This window comes from Acomys minous, assembly GCF_964271855.1.
Source record: "Acomys minous genome assembly, chromosome: 5".
Taxonomy (NCBI): Eukaryota; Metazoa; Chordata; class Mammalia; order Rodentia; family Muridae; genus Acomys; species Acomys minous.
Window position 1 is genome coordinate 26,333,951 of NC_140494.1, and position 19,334 is coordinate 26,353,284.

Below are 19,334 nucleotides of genomic sequence, written 5' to 3' on the forward strand. Positions count from 1 at the left end.
CTGACCCTTTAGCAGTCACGTGTTCTTAGCATCTTAATCAGCTGCGAGTGTCTGCATTAAATACTGCTCACTGCAAAATTCAGTTTGTCTCACCACACTTGGTAGCAGTACTAATCTATGGATATAAACATAAATGTTTACAATGCAGCTTGGCAAAATGCTTGTCTAGCAAAACAGTGGTAGGTTTTCTTTTGGGGCCTGTGAGTTCCTGGGCCCTGGGCCTCTGAGCAGCTCTACAGTGCCAGGTGTGAATTCCCTTCTGTGGGCCAGCCTCCATTCCAATCCGAAGAAGTTGGTTGCTCAGTATGTCAGTGTTACAGTTTACATGCTTTGCAGTAGCTGTGTGAGATTGTTGATGCCCTCACTCCTCCAGTATCCTGCATAGCAACTTCTAGTACTGTGAGTGCTAGCTCTCAGGAGGGAAGGTTCCAGGTACATTCTAGCTTGATTTCAGTATATCCTGTAGTCAGTATGTAATGTCGCAGTTCTGGTGGGCAATCAGAAGCAATGGCAATAACCTCTATCGGCTATGAGCCTCTGGGACCTACCTGATCGACAGCTTATAGGGGGTACCTCATACCTGACACTCACGTTTATGTTTAATAACCTATGGCTTCCCATTGGTTATCCTCCCAAAGAGGCTACCTCCAGTTTTTCTTCCAATTACATTTTTAGTAAGCTTGCAATCTAATAGGTTTTCATGTAGCTTTTTCATGCATGCTTAGTTTTGGTTAACCCTTCTCCCTACTCCTTCTTCACCCTGTCCACTACCGTTTGCACTTAACCCTTTCCGTCTACAGTTAGGCTCCGTCCTACTTTCATGTCACATGTCTTCTGTTACAATTCCTCCCCTAAGGCCTCTTTTCCCCTTCTGTTTCTATCTCCTTGGCCTCTGTAAACATTCTACGTTTAAAATACATTAATCTGAGGATTGAGCCAGAGTATGAGAGACAATGTGTGAATTTACCTTTATGGGTCTGGATTACCACATTCAGTATAATATTTTCTATTTCCATCCATTCTGCTGCATATTTTGCAATTTAATTTTTCTTTAGCTGAATCAAAGTCCATTGCATGTACACACACACACACACATGTGGGACTACATTTTCATGGTCCATTCATCAGTTGATGAACATCTAGTCTGCTTGTATTACCTGGCTATTGTGAATGGAGCAGCAATTGAACCTGGCTACAACCCATCTTCTTCAACTGATTGGATTGCTTCTGCACTCAGCTCTTTCTGTGGGACTGGAGACTGAGTCAGTCCTTATGCTTCCCTCCCAAGACTGAGATGGGTTGGCGACTTCAAGAGATGACGACTACATGTTTAAAACAGAATCTTGCTACATAGTCCAGGCTGATTTCAAATTTATAATCCTCCTGCCTCAGCATCCTAAATTCTGGAATGCTGGCATTATAGGCATTTGCCATCGTGATTGGCAAGGGGTGTAGGTGTGTGTGTGTGTGTGTGTGTGTGTGTGTGTGTGTGTGTGTAATGAAATACTCAAGAATTGAAACACCCAGAATTTCAGGTTGAAAGGTCCCACCAAACATTGAACAAATAGATGAAAACATGTTGTGATACTTCACTGCAAAATATTTTAACTTTTGGCAGGCATGGAACACCTTTAGTCATAGTGTTTGAGAAAGCAGAGGCAGGCAGATCTTGTGAGTTCTAGGTCAGCCTGATTTACATAGTGAGTTCCAACCCTGCCAGAGCTACAATAATGAGACCCTGTGTCCAAAAAAATCTTTAACATGATTTTTATAGAGAAGTAAATAAATTGTATGCAAAGCATTGAAATCTTCAGTGTCTTTATACTGATATTGCCAACCAGAGGAAAATGAAATACTTTCAGTTTCAGTGTAGAATTCTATACCTAAAAGGTATTATTAATCATTTTTATTGAGATATCGTGGTTTTTCATTCTTCTTAGAAAGATTTTAGTAGATATTACCTAAAGTTGAACAATCGAGAAATAAAATTATCAATGTATAGTTAACATACATAAATGTATGAGCACTGATGGCATAAGCTTTAAGTTGAAAGAATTGAAAATTCTTGTCCCTGAGAAAGAGAACTTGATGTCTAAATCTTTAACATAAAATGGAGATATTAAATTTAGCTTTGACTTAAAAGTTTCAACTAAAAAGGAAAACATTATTTAGGCAGAAAAAGCCATTAAAACACTGTCCACCTGTTCAGGTGATAACACGGACATCACATAAAGAGCTTTGGGTGTGCACACATGTAAACAGATGGATCTGGTGTGAGAGGTGAGCCTTGGTGTTTACCTTTTAAGTATATTCTACTATAATTTTTATTTTTTTTGAGATGTCAAAGATATAAAGAACATTTCTTTTGAAATAATTATAGAAAACTTTACTATCATATTAGCACCTTGTTTTTTTAAATACTAGTTCTATAAAATATTTATAACACATAGAACCAGTTTAATATTTTCTTCAACTAGTAAGGTAAATGGTATTTGTTCTTTTTCTAAGTTTTGGAAACTGAAGATTCATTACAATAGGGAGAAATAGTGGCTAGAGAGGTGGCTCAAAGGTCACGAGCACTTATTGCCCTTACAGAGGACCCAGGTGTGGCTCCCAGAACTCACATGGTAGATTACAACCAACTGTATCTCCAGGTCCAGGGAATTCAGTGCCTTCCTCTCATCTCCGTGGGCACCAGGCATGCATGTGGGGTGGAGATATATATATATCTCCTAATGTAGATGTCTAAATGTAGAGAAATACTTTGCATTGAGCTTGATACTAATATGCAGTTATGTAAAAAAAAATAGTAATGTCAATGCAAGCATTAATATAAACATTTCCAACTAGATGAAACCTTATTTTGTAAATCAACTTTTAGCTTTTCCAATTTAATACCAGTTCATTACAAATTGAATTTTTTATTTATACTTTTTTTCCAGAACAGGCTTTAAATCAAGGGTGTTGTACATGTTAGGCAAGTACTCTAGCACTGAGCAACATCCCCAGGTATTTGCCTTTTATTTATTTTATTTAAAAATTTTTAATTACAATTTATTTAAATTACATCCCAATTGTTATCCCCTCACTTGTAGCTTCCTAGTTCCACCTCCCTTCCTCTTCTACCCTATTCCCCTCCCCTAGATCTCTGACAGAAGGGGACCTCCTCCCACACCATATGACCACAACCCATCTGGTCACATCTGGATAGCCCGCTTCTCCTTCCTCTGTGTGCCTACAGAAGTTTGTGCAGCGCCACCCCGCCTCCCCCGGTCCAGATCTGCCCTCCTTGATGGTCTCCTTGAGAGATCCTGAACCCTCTGGGTCCTTCCATCTCCCCATTCTTCCATACCCCTCTCAGCGCTCCACCCAGAGTACAGCAGCTAGTCCCAGCATCTGCCCTGATCCCCGGCTAGGTGGAGTCTCTCAAAAGACATCTATGTTGGGCTAATATCCACTTATAAGTGAGTATATACCATGTCTGTCTTTCTGGGTCTGGGCTACATCACTCAAGATGATCTTTTCTAGTTCCATCCATTTAACTGTGATTTTCAAGATTTCCTTGTTTTTAGTAGAATTCCGTTGTATAAATGAACCACAGTTTCTTTATCCATTCTTTGGTTGAGGGACATCTCAGAAGAAAAAGTGGGAAAGAGCCTTGAACTCATTGGCACAGGAGACAACTTCCTGAACAGAACACCAATAGGCTCAGGCTGTAAGATCAACAATTAATAAATAAGTCTTCATGAAACTGAAAGGCTTTTGTAAGACAAAGGATACTGTCAACAGAACAAAATGACAGCCTACCACAGCCACAGAAGATCTTTACCAACCCTATCTGAGAAAGGGCTAATATCTAAAAATATGTAAAGAATTCAAAAAATTAAACACCACCAAACCAAATAATCCAATTTGAAAAACGGGGTACAGAATAAACAGAGAATTGTCAACAGAGGAATACCGAATGGCTTAGAAACACCTAAGGAAACATGTAATGTCCTTAGTTATCAGGGAAATGCAAATCAAAATGACTCTGAGATTTTATCATACAGTTATCAGAATGACTAAGATCAAAACTTCAAGTGACAACCGGGCATGGGGGCACATGCCTTTAATCCCAGCACTTCGAGGCCAGCCTGGTCTACAAAGTGAGTCCAGAGAGATCCTGTCTCGAAAAAAAAAAATTCAAGTGCCAGCATATGCTGGCAAGGATGTGGAGAAAAGGGAACACTCCTCTGCTGCTGGTGGGAGTGCCAATTCTTACAAGCACTTTGGAAACCAGTCTGGTGTGTTCTCAGAAAATTGTGAGTAGTGCTACCTCAAGACCCCACTATACCACTCCTGGGCGTATACCCAAAAGATGCTCCACCATACAACAAGATCCCTTTGCTCTACTATGTTCACAGCAGCCTTATTCATAATAGCCAGAATCTGGTATTTGCCTTTTAAAAAGGACCATTTAAAATAGGAACGAACATTTGCTACAGTTGCATATATGGGGAGTACTATTATTAGTCAGGATTTTTATACTAATAGACCTATTATTTTGACAAAATTAAACCTTACCCTTAAGAAAACCTGACCACCATTGCTTAGAAGTTTGTGCTTTTAAAACAATGAAACGGAGCACACCCACTTCAAATGGGCAAATACTTATAAAGTTAGATAGCATGCTACTGCAAGGTGTTTACCCAACAGATGTCAAACCACTTATCTGCATAGAAATTGGACATCTACATTATAGTGTGTGTGTGTGTGTGTGTGTGTGTGTGTGTGTGTGTATTTGATAGCCCAAAGCTGCCAAATGCCCCAGTATGTGAATGCCCAGTAAGTAGAATCCTGTTACCAAACTCAAAAGATCTCTAGTGAAGAGTGCACACAGGGTAGAGCTGTCACCTGTGGGCTCAATAGTTGGGATAGCATCTAATCAAAGTCTTGCAGACTGTGGCTGTGTTGTTTAGAATCAAGAGTCATGAGATGACAACAGAACCAAACATGAAAGATCTGTCAGAGGGTTAGGCTGCGTCTGAGGCATATGTCAGTGTGTAAAAAAGAGCCTAGGCATCACAGTCCGTGACTGTAACCCTATCACTGATGCAGACGAGGTGAAGGATCACAAGTTTAAGGCCAGCCTAGACTACATAGCAAGCTCCTGTCTCAAACAACAAGCTAGAGACTATCTCAAAGGCCGACTACATACCTAACTAACAGCCACAAGGCCCTCAGTTCCGTTTCCAGCGTCAGGACACATGCTCTTCTCAAAATTTGCCAGTTTTAAGACACCAAAGCTTCATTGCCTGTTTTTATATTTCTGAGTTACTGTGTTCACATTCCAAGGTCTATTGACCAAATTTATTATGACATTTGTCCTGATGACAGAATGTCTCTCTGGTGATGTATGACATGTTTACTCCCTAGGAAATAGTTTCCTGGAAATGCTAATCTAGATGGACAGCTACACTGAATCTTGTGGTAACTGCCCATACAAATACAGGAAAGCATGCTACACAGACTCTTAGCATGGACTCACGTCAGCAGGCTCCAAGGCATGGCACAAGTTATTGTCTCCTCTCCTCTGAGAATCTTTATCTAAGTTTATTTATAAGAAGCTTGGCAGGGCAGTGTAAGGAAGACAAGCAGTGCCTACCGTAGACTCCATCAATAAGAGCATCATCAAGCTGTCACTTTCTCAGTCACCAGTTTACCTGACTTTGTGCAAATGTGTCAACTTATTATCAACACTCTTTAAGTACTATGTAGTAACTAAAATTTAAAGCAGCTATGAGTGTGATTTATTCAGCTCATTGTGATAAATTTTTCTGTTAGCTGAAAGTTTCACTGTTAGATTTATTTCCTTCTTTCTGATAAATTTTTCTACGTAAATATACATTTCATTTTTTCAAAAGGCCAGATTATGATTTTCACAGATCTTTTTATGCCTTGAAGGGAGCCATGGAGTCTAGTGCCTTGCCATTGTGCCCCAAATGCATAGGACTTCCCTTGCGTGAGATTTGAAAACTACCGTCAGATTTTATGTTACTGTTTAATTTTTCTCTGCCTCTGATAATTTTATATAGTGAACTATCATCCTATCTAAATCATAAGATATTACATTATGATATGATTATCCAGTGTTTTCTTTAGTGTTAGTATAGTAATTATACAATGTATTTATTTTTTCAATTAAGTTGAATGAAATCCAGCCACACTTTACACAGCAGCCAAGTTTATGGCTCTCAGGTTTTCCACTCTAGATAGCAACATGCTGGGACAATAGTTATTCTGAAGACTGTAAAAAGCCAAAACAGTCTTTTTAAATTTTTTATACTTTTTTCATATTACATCCTGAATGTTATCCCCTCGCTTGTATCTTCCTGTTCCCGCCCTCCTTCCTCTCCCACTCTATTCCCCTCCAATAAAAGAGTTGAGTGAAAAGATCAAAGGTGCATGCTTCTCCTCCTGGCTCCCAAGCTTCCAAAATAATAACTCATGATACTCAAAATATATTTACAGATACCTAGGCCCATATAGCTAGGCTCTTCTTTATGAGTAGCTCATAACTTTAAAAAACCCATTTATACCAATCTACATTCTGGTTTGTGGCTGGTTACCACCGCTCAGGTACCATGTATCTGTCCTTACATTTTCCTGACTGAATCTCCCATGCCTGGCTCTATCCCAGAATCCTTTCTGCCTGCCACATGTCCCACCTTCTATTCTACCCTTTACTGTAGGCCATAGTTTTTGTTTGTTTTTATTGACAGGTGTTGCGTCATACAATATACAAGATATTCTCTCTTAAAATATTTGTACAAAATGTGGTGTCAAAATGTGTTTTAAATTCTAGTGATCAAAACAGTTTTCTTTGATTTGCATGACACACAGCAGAGCTAAGGACTGCCAAGGAACAACTCTGCCCATCCACAGTCAGCTGATTTTCAAAAGAGGTGCTAACCACACACAGTAGGGGAAGGAGTTTACTCAGTAAACAGTGTTGGAATCATTGGGCATCCATAGGCATAAGGATGAAAATAGACTTCTTGTTCTCACCAGTTTGAAAAGCCACTTAAAACTGATTGAAATTTTTAAACTAAGATAAAAAAGTACTACAAGAAAACACAGGAGAAATGTTTCAGGACTTTGTAGTGAACAGCAGTATTTTTGAATGAGACCCCCAAAGCACTGGAAACAATCAAAACCAATTAATTTAATTGCATTAAACTAAAAAGCTTTTGCCAGCAAAGAAAATGTCAAAGTAAAAAGACAATCTGTACAATAGATTAATATCTTCAAACTGTACATCCAGCAGTTGGTTCATATCCAGAAGGAACTGCGAGAGCTGGCAAGTAAGTAACCTGAATAAAAAATGCCATAGTCTTCCTGAGTTTGTTACTTCATGTTGCTGCAAGAAGGCACCATGACTGAAAGCACCCTAATGGAAGAAGAGTTTATTTTGGCTTACAGTTCCAAAGGGAGAGTCCACAAAAGGGGGAAGAGGGCATTGCAGTCCAACCACACACACAGAGCAGAGAAGGTGGACTAGAGTTGGTGTGGGGCTATAAACCCCCAAAACCCTTTCCCAGAACGCACTTCCTCCAGCAAAGCTCCATATCTCAGAGGTCCAAAACCTCCTAAATTGTGCCGCCAACCAGGGACCAAGTGTTCAAGTATGTGAGCCTGTGGGGAATATTTCTCATCTAAGCCATTATACCCACATAGACATTTTCTTTAAAAGTAAAAAAAATAAAATGGTGACTAGATTATGAAAAAATATGTTTAACATAATTAAACCGCCCAGCGGATGTAAATGAAACCACAGTCAGACATCGGCACATGCAAGAGCGGCTGCTATCTCTAAAAGGCAGTGTCGATGAAAGCTTGAAAGGAAAGGAAACCCTTGCACAGTCAGTGGGTATATCAATTAATATGGCCATTATGGAAAACACTGTGAAGGACCCAAAAATTTAAAAATGGAACTATTATATGATCCAGTAGGCCCATTCCTGGGCATTTCTCCAAAAGAAATAAGGCCTGTATGTGGGAGAACTATCTCTACTGCTGTGTTTATCAAGCACTCTCACAACAGGCAGAGTAAGAAAGCAGCCGAAGTGACTGTCAGTGACCGCATAGAGTGGACCTGCACCTCATGAGCTATGCTTGAGCCACCCGACAGTTGTAGCAATGTGGACTATCCTGCTGCTACATGAAGTAAAGATTATCACTAGCAGTCTCACTCGTGTGGAGCATGACCTGATGGTGTCAGTAGTTGAGTCTAGGGAGAAGAGGGATGAGTTAGAATGGAGTAAAATGCCTGAGTGTGAGACCACTGAGTGGGTGGCTGCAGATCAGTTGTTAGCGTCCATCTCACGGTGCTTACTGGACCTGGACGCTGGATTACTGGATGCTGACTAAGAAGTAGTGAGGAAGCATGTATGGCCTAACTGAAAGATTTCACAATGTGTGCATGTATGTAAATGGCACATGGTCCCCCACTAGTATGCCAGTGTTTTTCATACAAAATAAAAGCATAAGCAATCATGCATTGCTGAAAATGGCCCTCCTTTTCTAATACAGTTGTTCTAGAACAAACAGTGACTTGTGCTTTCTTCTGTTTGTAAAGGTAGCAGTTGTTCATTAGTGCAGCAAGTATATGTTGCACATAAAGTAAATTATCAAATGAGTGGTTTTCTTGTGTATATATGAAAAATGGAACTACATTGCTCCATACATATTACTAAACAAAAATATCTTAATCACTTCATATGTATAAAAATTTTTAAGAAACAGTCTTTAAAATAGCATGATTGTTTTTAATGTCTAATTTCATTGTTCATAATTGAGTTTCAAGAGAATGATCTTTATAGCAGTGATACTGAATGATAATAATTCTGAGATGAATTACTGAAGTAGAGGAAGATGTTGCCCTGAGGAATGGGAACTGTAAGCTTCCAGAAGTACTGTCCATGCACAGCACCCGTCAGATGCCTCTCACTCCAGCAGCACCTGGGGACTCCTGCCTCACACTCCACCTGTTTCTATTTTTTTCACAACTCAATAAGCAAACAAAGGTAGTTTTCATACTGTGTCTCTTTTATTTCTTTTTTTCTTTTTTTAAATTTTATTGATTTATTCAGATTACAACTCAATTGTTATCCCATCACTTGTATCCTCCCATTCTTCCCTCCCTCCCGCTTTCACCCTTTCCCCTCCCCTAGGTCTATGACCGAGGGGGACCTCCTCCCCCACTATATGATCATAGGCTATCAAGTCTCATTTTGGTAGCTTGCTTATTCTTTCTTTGAGTGCCACCAGGCCTCCCCACCAAGGGAACATGGTCAACTATGGAGCACCAGAGTGCATGTCAAAGTCCGTCCCCGCTCTCCACATAACAGTGGAGAATGTTCTGTCCATTGAGTAAATCAGAGTAGGGGTTTGATATTTATTATTGTATTGTCCTTGGTTAGTGCAATAGTTTGAGCAGACACCCCTAGGCCCCGATCCACCCATCACAATGTTCTTCTTGTAGGTTTCTAAGACCCTCTGGGACCTTCTATTTCCCCATCTCCTATATTTATCTTACCTAGAGTCTCAGTAGGATGTCCTCACATCTATCCCAATCTCCTGGTAAGTGAAGACTTTTGTGGAACATGCCTTTTGGGCTAGTGCCCAATTATAAGTGAGTATATACCATGTGAGTCTTTCTGTTTCTGGGTAACTCATTATGATCATCTCTAGTCCCATCCATTTATTCATATATTTTAGGATTTCCTTGTTTTTAATAGCTGAGTAGTATTCCATAGTGTAAATGTACCACAGTTTCTTTATCCATTCTTCAACTAAGGTGCATTTAGGCTGTTTCCAGGTTCTGGCTATTATGAATAAGGCTGCTATGAACATGGTTGAGCATGTGTCTTTGTTATGTGGTGGAGCATTTTCTGTGTATATTCCAAGGAGTGGAATAGCTGGGTCTTGAGAAAGCCCTGTTCCTAGTTTTCTGAGAAAGCGCCAGAGAGATTTCCAAAGTGGTTGACAAGTTTGCATTCCCACCAGCAATGAAGGGGTCTTCCTCTTTCTCCACATCCTTCCCAGCATGTGGTGTCACTTGAATTTTTTATCTTAGCCATTCTAATAGATGGAAGATGGAATCTCAGAGTCATTTTTATTTGCATTTCTCTGATGACTAAAGACCTTGAGCATTTCTTTAGGTGTTTCTCAGCCATTCACTATTCCTCTGTTGAGAATTCTCTGTTTAGTTCTGAGCCCCATTTCTTAATTGGGTTATTTGGTTTGGTGGTGTTTAATTTCTTGAGTTCTTTATATATTTTGTATATTAGACCTTTGTCAGATGTAGGGTTGGTGAAGATTTTTACCCAGTTTGTAGGCTGTCGCTTTGTTCTGTTGACAGTGTCTCCTGTCTTACAGAAGCTTCTCAGCTTCATTAGGTCCCATTTATTAATTGTTGACCTTAAGGAACCTATCTATAATAAATTAATTAATTGACTATAATTAATTAAAGCTGTATCTGTACAAAAATGTAGCAACTTTTAAAATTTTCAGTATTTCCTAAACAAGCAGGGTGACCAACTTTTGATATTTTGACAAGACTCTGTAATACACAAGAGTGCTTGACTAGGTTCATGGCTGTCTTGGGAGACATGCAGCCCATGGGCCTCAGTTGGGTACACCCATATACAGAATGTATTTGTACATACACAGCCTATTTATGTAGCATTTACATTGTACCCAAGTATTAAAGTAATACTTTAATACTTACTTAAAGTAACCCCAGTACTGAGGACCAGATGTTACTGGTTAATGTATAGACAACTTGGAAACTTACTAACCTGAAAGAAAAACTTGTAATTCAGTGACAAAGCATGGTGCAGACACACGTGTGAATTTACCACCATGTGCTTTCCTATATGACTGTGGGACTGGCAGCCGTCTTTTGCTGTGACTGTGTCAGCATTTCTTGTGCTCCTGCACAGACTTTATACTCACGTTGTGCATTGGTAAGACTACGAGTGACTGAATTAGAGTTGTGTTACCCTTATCACTTATGATTTACATTTTAGTGTCTGTTTCAGTATTTTAAATGCCAGTATTTATAATTTATTTCATTTTTTTTAAAAAACAAGATATGTTAAATACAGTTATCAGGCTGGGCATTTCAGATCCTCTTCACTCTGCTCTCTTTTCTGTGACTGTGAGAGCAGAGGTGCATGTAGGCGGCACACAGCGGCCCAGTGGCCCTCCCCAGGTTCAGTCCAGTGCAGTTGGCAAGGTCTTATCCATAGAAATATGAACAGAAACTGCATGCGACAGCTAATAATAGCTTACCTCATTTTTAGTTAAGAGAAGGGAAACATTTTCAAAGGCTCTTATAATTCATATTTTATTGTATGTTAGCAAAATATCTCAACTGCTTTCTAATCATTTTTTTGTGTGTGTGCTTGAATATTTTTAGGAAAGTGTCTGTTCAAGTCATCTACATCATAATGCGGAATTCTTCATCAGTACCACCAAAAGATCAAGGTAAGACCATGCATGCTACAGAAGATGGTGCTGAACACGTTATAATATAGCATTTTTAGTTGATACAGTTAATCCTCCACCCTCCAGTCATAAGGTGAAATATTTTCTAAAATTAAAAGCAAAACCTCCAATTATACCTAAAAGTTCATTTCCTTTGATAAATTAATCTAGTGATTATGGATTCCTAGGTTGTCAGAACATTATTAGGATCTATCTCCTAGGCTGAAAGGCGCTAAGAGCAGGCCAGCTCATTCCTTGCAGAACTGAGAGTCCAGGGTACCACTCCCAGTTAGCTGGAGATAACAGTGAGACTATGGATGTGACTTCACTGGCATAATGACCCATGTATCTTAATAAGTACTACATTCATGCCTCGTACATATTTATTTTCACACGCATACACAACACACACAAGGGCACACATATGTAGAGAGATAATGTTTGCATATATATTTTACCTATTGTTTCTTATACCATTCAAAATGAAATATGTAAAAAAATAATTTCCCTTCTATGAACCCTATAAAAATATACCATAATTTTTAAAGTTATTTTTACCTTTGATATTATGAAATAATTACATCATTTTCCCTTCCCTTCCCTCCAAACTCTCCAATTTACTCCTTCATGATCTTTCAAATTTATTGCCTCCTTTTTCCATTAATTATTACATACATATATGTATATATTTCTAAATATAACCTTCTCAGTCTGTATTATTTGTATGTGTGTGTTGAGGGCTGACTGTTTGGTATTGGATAACTGGTCTACTTTTCCATGGGGAAGACTTTGTCCTACTCTCATCATTCCTTAGTTGACTATGGTTCTTTATGTACAGCTGGCACCTGAAGTCTTTCCCTCATTCACCTTGGCATATCTGTTGCTGTCCTTGTTTAGCTCATGTTTAGGCAGTCATGGTGGTGAGATGCTATGGATGGAGCTGCTGACAGTACTAGAAGACACCGTCTATAGCCGACTTCCTTATTCTCTGGTTCTTTTGCTCTTTACACCCCTCTTTTTGTACAATATTTTGTAATTCTTGTACTACAATTTCATTATAATGTTCTCTTAACCTTGGGTGTAGCAATGTTTTGTAGATGTATCCATTGGAACTGGTCTCCACAATTCCTGCAATTTGATTGGTTGTGCTTTTCTTTAGTGAGTTTTGTCTGTCTGAAGATTCCTTGATGAGGAGTGAAGACTACACTTATCTGGGGATATTAAGACAAATGTTTAGATTGTTGCTAGGGACAATAGTTGTTGGTTCTCTTCCAATATCTCTAACTTCACTAGCACTAAGGTACCAGCTAGTTTCCTTCTGACTGAGAGTATCTTGTCTAATTTGAGAGCTTTTGATTACTGCCAAGGTATGTATGCCACTGCTGCACCCATAGGTTATTGTGACTCTGGACATGATGTCTTCATAGCTGTGTAAAACTGTTGGTTGCTTTCCTCCTTTGGAGGCTTGCATGGAGCCTTCTGATACCAAGAAAGCTATAGACCAGTCCTGGTCTTTCAGGACTTGGAATGCATTGCTCTAGGGTCTTCTGGCTTTCAAGTTTCTATTAAGAAATCTGTTGTTCAGGGACATATGCTCAACCATGTTCATAGCAGCCTTATTCATAATAGCCAGAACATGGAAACAGCCTAAATGTCCCTCAGTAGAAGAATGGATAAAGAAACTGTGCTATATTTACACTATGGAATACTACTCAGCTATTAAAAACAAGGAATTTCTGAAATTTGTGGACAAATGGATTGAGCTAGAAATGATCATAATGAGTGAGCTAACCCAAGAAGCAGAGAGACTCAAATAGTATATACTCACTTATAACTGGACACTAGGCCAAGGGGCATGTCTCATGAAAGTCTTCACTTACCAAGAAAGTGGGATAGAGGTGAGGACATCCTATGGTAAGAGAAATATAGGAGACAGGGAAATATATGGATCCAGAGGGTCCTAGAAACCTACAAGAAGAACACTATGATGGGCAGATCTGGGCCCAGAGGTTCTGCTCCATCTATGGCACCAACCAAGGACAATACGTGCAGCCATCATCAAACCCCTACCCAGACCTAGCCAAGGGACAGGACATTCTCCACAGTTAAGTGGAGACTGGGGGCTGACTTTCACATGAACTCTGGTGCCCCATATTTGGCCATGTCCCCTTGATGAGGAGGCCTGATAGCACTCAGAGGAGGGATAGCAGACTACCAAGAAGAAACTTGATACCCTGGCAACATATTCAAGGGGAAGAGGTCCCCTTCAGTCACAGTCATAGGGAAGTGGAGTGGAGTGAAAGCGGGAGGGAGGGAGGAATTGGAGGGTGGGATAGCAATTGAGATGTAATATGAATGATTCTATTTTTCAATTAAAAAAAGAAATCTGTTGTTATTCTGGTAGGCTTTCCTTTGTATGTGACATACGTTTTTGTTTGTTTCTTCTTGGAGTTTTCAATAAACATTCTTTTTTTATGTATACTTAGTGTTTTAGCTATGATATGCTATGGAGATTTTCTTTCTTTCCTTTTTTGTCCAATTAGTGTTCTATGTGCTTCTTGTATCTGTATGGTTATGTTTTTCCTTAGTTTTGGTAAGTTTTCTTCTGTGATCTTGTTGAAGATCTGGTCTGTAGCATTGACTTGGAATTCTTCTCCCTCATCTATGCCTATAATTTGAAGGCTTTTCCCCTTGCTTTCCCACATTTTCTGTATGTTCCGTGGTGTGTGTGTGTGTGTGTGTGTGTGTGTGTGTGTGTGTTTGTGTGTGTGTGTTTCATATTCCTTTCTTATTTGGTCTAGACCCTCTATTTTATTATTGAGTCCTGTTTATCTTCTGCTTGATTTATTCTATTTATGAGGCTTTCCTTTGAGTTTTCTAGTTGAGTAATTGGGTTTTTCAAGTCCGTCTTTATTTCAGCTTGCATTCTTCATCAGTATTTCTGTATCCTCATTGAATTCTGTTCTCAAGTCTTGCATTGTCTTTGCCATTTCCATCAGCCTTATATATGTGGGGTTTGTGCCATCACTTAGACAGTTATTCTTCCTAAGTTCTTTCTCCCAAATTTCATTGAGTTGTTTCTTTGTGTCATAAATTCCTTGGATTCTTTAATGATTTATGACCGTAATTTTAAATTTGGTGTCCTGGTGTTCGTCTAGATAATTCTCCTTGTAAAACATTTCTACAGGACTGGTGGTTTTAGAAGAGACTGGCTTGATCTTTCATATTGTTGGTATTTTTGCCATGATATCTGGGCATGTGGATTTCTTTTGGTCTCAGTTGATATGAACAGAGAAGATTGGAGCCAAAGAGGGGATGTACAGGCAGGTTGAGCCTAGAGGTTGGAAATGCCTTGGGAGGAATGAAGTCAAGTAGACAGAGGGGACTGGGATGGTATACAGTACATGCTTCTTGGTTAAAGCCTGCAGTGTGGGGGGTAGATCTTGCTGTGTGGAACTATTGGATGTGGCAGTCAAGGTGCCTGTGGGTTGAAGGGTAGGCAGGGTAGGTCCTGGAAAGAGCGTAGAGATTGGTTGTGGCACAGGTAGGGGTGGTCAGACGAGGTCTGAACACTAAATGTATGATCCACGATAGAGCTGATAGGTTGGGGAAGGAAGGGACAGACAGACCCACCAGTATGACCTTGGAGAAAGTTGTGCTCAGTCTAGCTGGGGAGGAAGGTTGGCTATGATGTGGGAGGAGACTGGGGGTTAGTAGCAGGTAGGGAGGACGCCCAGCAGTTGGTTGAGTTACAGGCAGGGCAGGGGTAGCCAGACAAAGTGGGACACCAACTAAATACGACAGGTTGCAGTGGCTCTGTGGCTTGGGAGGACCAAGGAGACTCACAAGGATCTACCCTAGAGAAAGATGTGGGAGGTTTGGCTGGGTGGAGAAGTTGGATGTGGTGAAAAGGAACCTGGTGATGGTGGCACTTAGGAAGGGTCCATAATTTTTTGAGACCATGTTGCTTACTCTGGTCTTGAACTCAGGATTGACCCACCTCAATTTCTTTAGTAGACAAGATTGCAAGTGTCAATGCCATGAATAGATAATACCATGTTTAATTCTTTAACAGAGTGTTTAGAGAAACAGATTATAGATAGACAGAGACTCCATAATAAAGACTAATTACATTGTCCTTTTATAGGAATAAACTGACCTGTAAGAGGACTACATATCTTCCCTTTTCTTTGCTGAGTACCTTCTGTACTGAAAAGAAATTTTCACATGAGCATAAGAAAAGATATTATCTTTCAAACTGAAAAACTGAATAATATTAGTATAGGGCATAACTCTAAGCAAAAAGAGTTTGCTATAAAGATCCTTAAGATAAATGAGACAAGCACTCTGATCTCTACCCCTAAGAAGATAGTGTCTTAAGTCTTATATAGCATGGACGTGGGTTTATAACTCAATTCTTCCTCTTAATTTTACTGTCTTAGGCATATCATGTAATACCAGCACCTTTCTCTATGACTGTGTAAAATAAAGATAGTAATTCCCACTGTGTAGGATATATGGAGATTAATGGAGCTGATTTATATACTTCACCCAGCATATTACTGAGCACAGAGTGGCACTTACAAGCATCACTCTTCATAGTTGTTACTAAAACAGAGCCTACTTTATCAATGAGATGTGCAAGAAGCTGCCTCCTCTTAGGGTGTCTAGTCCCATTACAAAGCCAAGCATAATTGGAGAGACCCATTGTCACATAAGCTGCGACATGTCGTAGATGTCACCAACAGGAAATCACTTCCCTTGAGACACAGAATTTAGGCTTTAAACACTAAGTTAGGAAACGAAGTAGGAAGGAGAGAGGGAACAATCCTAGGTAGAAATGAGGATCATGAGTATTCTGGTTGCTGTGGTGTACATCCTTTAAAGTGACCAGCTAGTCAGGGTTCTAACTAGTACCACTTCTTTGTCTTCGCAAATAGGAGGCAGAAGTGCATAGAAGAAAAACGAATGGGTCAGCTACCAAGAAAGTGGACTCCTGTCCCAATTTCCTTCACCCTCACTCAAGCTGTGGAACCTCAGACAGGTCATCTTTGTACCTAAACCTTAGTTTCCAATTAGAAAGTCCAGGATTATCAAACATTCTTTTTTTAGCTTTAAGATGTTACAAGTCTTTGTGGTGTGTCTCTAATCAATAAACAGTGTTCCTTGTAGCTCGTAGAGAAATATAGCGTGCCAATTCTTTCACCTCTTGCCTGCCTTGCCTGGCCTCAGGTTTGTTTCTGAACTGCCTCTGCCATAGGATTGGCTGGCAGCTTTGACTTGGCCTCCAGATGCAGCCTCTTGAGCATCCTAGAGACGCAGAAGCCCTAGTAACTTCCTCCTTGGTCTTTGCTGAAGCCCCAACCCTGGAATCTGATAGAGAAGGAAGTGTAACAGCTTTTTAAAAATTAGTCAGGTGTGTGTAGTGTGATGATCACTGTACTACAGCTTTCCATCCTTTGTTTATCTAGTCCTCACAATAGATTGAATGTAATCTTTATTTTAAAGGCTCAAGGAAATGAAACATTTTTGGCCAACCAAAATCTGGCTTGAACACAGATCTGTTACAACCCAAAAGTCACTATTTGTCTCCATTGTCATCATATAAACTTACAAAGTGGATTACTATTAATTGTTTGATCATCCCCTTTTTCTTTTCATAGTTAATTACATATTTGAATTCCTAAAGTAATTTTAAATCAATATAAATAGAAATTATATTATAAGAAATTACTCAAGGAAAAGCAATTTTACATGAGTACTAGAGCCTAGAAATTGCCTCGCGTTTCATTAACTTTATTCATTCATTCAACTGTTTCCTGATTAATACTACTATTTTAGAAAAGAAAAATACTAGATTAATGTGTTATCAGTCTGTTTATATTCCTCTTGCTGAAAATGTTTTTTTGGGCACATGCCATTTATTAAGTAAATACTGATTGACAGAGTTAACAAACCAATGATGACTGATTATAAATATGGGATTTTTGGATTTGAGGTTTATAAACATACACACATTTCAATATATAATTCACATGGTATATCATTAGCAGAGTTGTGGCACTTAACAAAAGTATTCTGTTAGCATGCTATGACCTAAGGGAATTGTGTCATATGTTCTGATGGCTGCAGAGTGAGCTAGATGGGGCCTGGGCAGTACAGGAAGTAGAGGGCAGGAGGGAAAGGAGAAGAGGAAAATGCAAGTGCATTTATTTAGTTTTGTTTAGCCAACAGCTGTGCACGCGCGCGCGCGCATGCGCGCGCACACACACACACACACACACACACACACACATTGTCAAATAGTTCTCTGACTAGTAGTCTCTGCTGGGGACGTTTGCTGAGGTCATGCCCGATGAGGACTGAAGTCTACACATAGGATAGGGCAGGAGGGGTCTGAAGTCCTGCCTTCCTTTACATCCAGTGGAGGACGATCTGTTTTATGGAAATCTGTAAGAATTCACTTGTTTGGCAAGTTCCTGCCTTTGTTTTGCTGTTTTCTAAGCAAGCCAGAGCTACAGGTAGAAAGTGCCTGCTAGTCAGTCTGCTGCTGCTTTTCTGAACTCTGCCCTAACAGTTGATTAGCCTGTGTAGTTTTCACATTGTGAGTCCTGTTTCTGCCTAATGAGAATAGGAAGTGGATGTGGAGGAAGAGCAGGTGCCCTGAGGTAGGCACTGTGGGTCTGAAAGGTCCCCTTAAGGACCACTGCATTTAGCTAAGCATGTGTTGTCCAACTACCATTTGTATGCTGTCAAAGTGCAGAGCCACTGCCAGCACAGAATCTGTATTGAATTCTTTTCTAGAGGCTGGGTTTTCTGGTTCCATAACATACTTTGCAGAGCCTGGGGAAATAAGGGAAAGTACTCACTGCACATGGATGTTGACCTGAGTTCCATCCCCAGGATCCATGTGAAAGAAGCCAGCTAAGAAGTGAAGAGATCCTCAGCTGCTCTTCTCTAGCTCAGTTCCCAGCACCCACGTGGTGGCGCACTACCATATGTAACTCCATATGTAACTTCCAGGAGACACGACAGCCTCTTCCGAGCTCCTGGGGGCATTCATGCCTGTGCTACATAGACACACATGCATGCAAACTTTACAAGAAAATAAGATGGAACATGACAGAAGAAGAGGCCCAACATCAGCTTCTGACCTATACAAACAGTAATAATCATTATAGAATGTTTTTAAATAATACCAGATATGGTGACTTATGCTTGTAATCTTAGCCCTTGTGAAAATAAGACAGGAGGATTGCGATGAGTTTGAAGTCAGTTAGCTAGATGATGAATTCCAGGGCAGCCTAGACAATCGAGTAAGTGTCAAAGTAAGTGGTGGTACACTAACAGAGATAAATAAATAAGTGCCATGCTGGTATCAGAAAGATGTCCTCATATCTCATATACATAAATAGTTATAGACATCTTACAAACATAAACAATTTGTATTTGTGAATATGGCATCTTAGAAAAAGGAAGAAAAACTTGGGGTAATTCATCAGTATTTGCCCCTCCCCCTTTTTTGTTTTTGTTTTTTGTTGTTCTGTTTTTTGGGGTTTTTTTCCCCTAAGAGACAAAGATTCTCTGTGTGTAGCCTTGGCTGTCCTAGACTCACTTTGTAAACCAGGCTGGCCTCGAACTCATGGAGATCCACCTGCCTCTGCCTCCCAGAGTGCTGGGATTACAAATGTGTGCCAACATGCCTGACTTTTGTGTGTGTGTGTGTGTGTGTGTGTGTGTGTGTGTGTGTGTGTGTGTGTGTCCCTATGCATGCTTACTGGGCATTCTTCTCCAAGAGC

At 39.8% G+C, this 19,334-nt stretch overlaps 1 protein-coding gene across 13 annotated transcripts in view; it reads left to right on the forward strand.

The window, feature by feature from the left end:
• ZNF438 (zinc finger protein 438) overlaps positions 1–19,334 on the forward strand; it is a 119,909-nt gene that overhangs the window by 80,601 nt on the left and 19,974 nt on the right. For 12 of the 13 annotated variants that reach the window (XM_084782180.1, XM_084782177.1, XM_084782178.1 and 9 more), the window contains one exon: positions 11,468–11,535. In XM_084782180.1, the coding sequence (XP_084638306.1) occupies positions 11,499–11,535 (37 nt within the window). In that variant the 5' untranslated portion in view covers positions 11,468–11,498. Of the gene's footprint in view, positions 1–2,942; positions 3,010–11,467; positions 11,536–19,334 lie in introns of all 13 variants that reach the window. The other variant, XM_084782184.1, reaches the window with a different exon arrangement.